Source organism: Acanthamoeba castellanii, assembly GCF_000313135.1.
Source record: "Acanthamoeba castellanii str. Neff unplaced genomic scaffold scf7180000084761, whole genome shotgun sequence".
In the NCBI taxonomy this organism is placed as follows: domain Eukaryota; phylum Discosea; order Longamoebia; family Acanthamoebidae; genus Acanthamoeba; species Acanthamoeba castellanii.
In genome coordinates this window covers 339,754-341,184 of record NW_004457596.1, presented here as the reverse complement: position 1 = coordinate 341,184, position 1,431 = coordinate 339,754, and the positions used below count along the sequence as shown (strand labels likewise).

At 58.6% G+C, this 1,431-nt stretch overlaps 1 protein-coding gene across 1 annotated transcript in view; it reads right to left on the bottom strand.

The window, feature by feature from the left end:
- Positions 1-1,286, bottom strand: part of ACA1_230300 (uncharacterized protein) — a gene marked incomplete at both ends in the record, with an annotated part of 1,519 nt that extends 233 nt beyond the window's left edge. The window contains 5 exons of the mRNA XM_004346550.1: positions 59-123; positions 227-440; positions 810-912; positions 1,010-1,144; positions 1,269-1,286. Of these exons, the coding sequence (XP_004346600.1) occupies positions 59-123; positions 227-440; positions 810-912; positions 1,010-1,144; positions 1,269-1,286 (535 nt within the window). The remainder of the gene's footprint in view (positions 1-58; positions 124-226; positions 441-809; positions 913-1,009; positions 1,145-1,268) is intronic.
- Between the last annotated feature and the right edge of the window lie 145 nt (positions 1,287-1,431).

The following is a 1,431-nucleotide window of genomic DNA, read 5'->3' as shown; positions in this document are numbered from 1 at the left end:
CCCGGCTCCTCCTTCTTCGCGATGCGATCGTCCTCCTCCTCGAGATCGCTGTCCGAACTGTCCTGCTCGATCTCGCGCATCTTCTGCCTCTTGTACGACCTCTGCTCTTCCTCCCTCGCCTCGCTATTATTATTATTTTGAGAATCAACAACGCAAACCCGTGAGCACGACACGACACGACACACACGACCGCACGACACACGACCGCACACGGGGGGGGGCGTACATTTCGCTTTTGTCGACGGTGGTCCACATGCCGTAGGGGCCGGCCCGCTTCTTCTTCTCCTCGAACAGCCGCTCGTCTTCGACCCTCTTTCGCTCCTCCTCTTCCTCCCGCTTCCGCTTCTCCTCCTTCTTCTTGGCGATGATCTCCAGCAGCTCGTGGTTCCCTTGCGCCGCCGCCAGGACCTCGTCTTCCTCCTCGGTCGTCGTCGCCACCTCTGACCAACCGCGGTACACGGTAAGCAACGTGTCGTGTCGTGTCGTTGGTCGTGTCGTTGGTCGTGTCGTGTCGTGTGCGGTGGGACGCACCCTGGGCGGGCAAAGCGTGTGCGACTTGCTGTTGATAGAATTCGGTGAGCTTGGCCTTCTCTTCAGACTGCGCGGAAACGAACGCTTCGTCTGCACGTGTATTCACGTGGCGGGGTGAGCTCAACCGCAGCTCCCGACACACACACACACGCACACACACACACCACGCGCACGCGCACACACACGCACACACGCACACACACACCTCCACACGCGACGACACCACACACACACCCCACACACCCCACACACACCACGGGACCGACGAGCATTCGCACCTCCGCTGCCATAGAAGAAGTACTGCTGCCTCTGCGCTGGATCGCTCTGTGTTTGGGCCGCGTAGCCCTTGGTCACATCCTCGGCGTACTGCTGGTTGGCCGCCTGATGGAAACATTCACCAGACGTCAACTACGCGTGTGCGTGTGCGATGGTTCCTGATGTGCGTGTGCGTGTGCGTGTGCGTGTGCGTGTGCGTTACCCTCTCAATCTTTTGGAGCTCGGCGAGGACTTCGTCATCGGCCTTGGCGAGCTCGATCTTCTCCTTCTTGAGCTTGTCGAAGTGCTCCTTGTAGGCCATCTTGTGTCGGGTTCCCTTGTCGTGGTTCTCCCTCGTCTGCACGAAGAGAAGTGCCGCCAATGCGCGGTTAGTCCCACACACACGCCACCGCCGCCGCCAACCAAGACTCGCGCGCGGCAGTGAGCGAGATGCACAACAGGGTTCAACACGGGCGCCGTACGCTCTTCTTGTCGGTCATCCAACATTTGCAGAACTTGCAGTAGTACCGCGACTGTGACACCCAATACTCCGTCCTGGTGGGCAATGAATGAGTGTCAGCCACACAACAATGAAGCTATCCAGATTAAATTGATCAACTTAAAATTTGAGCTCTGATCTTGCTC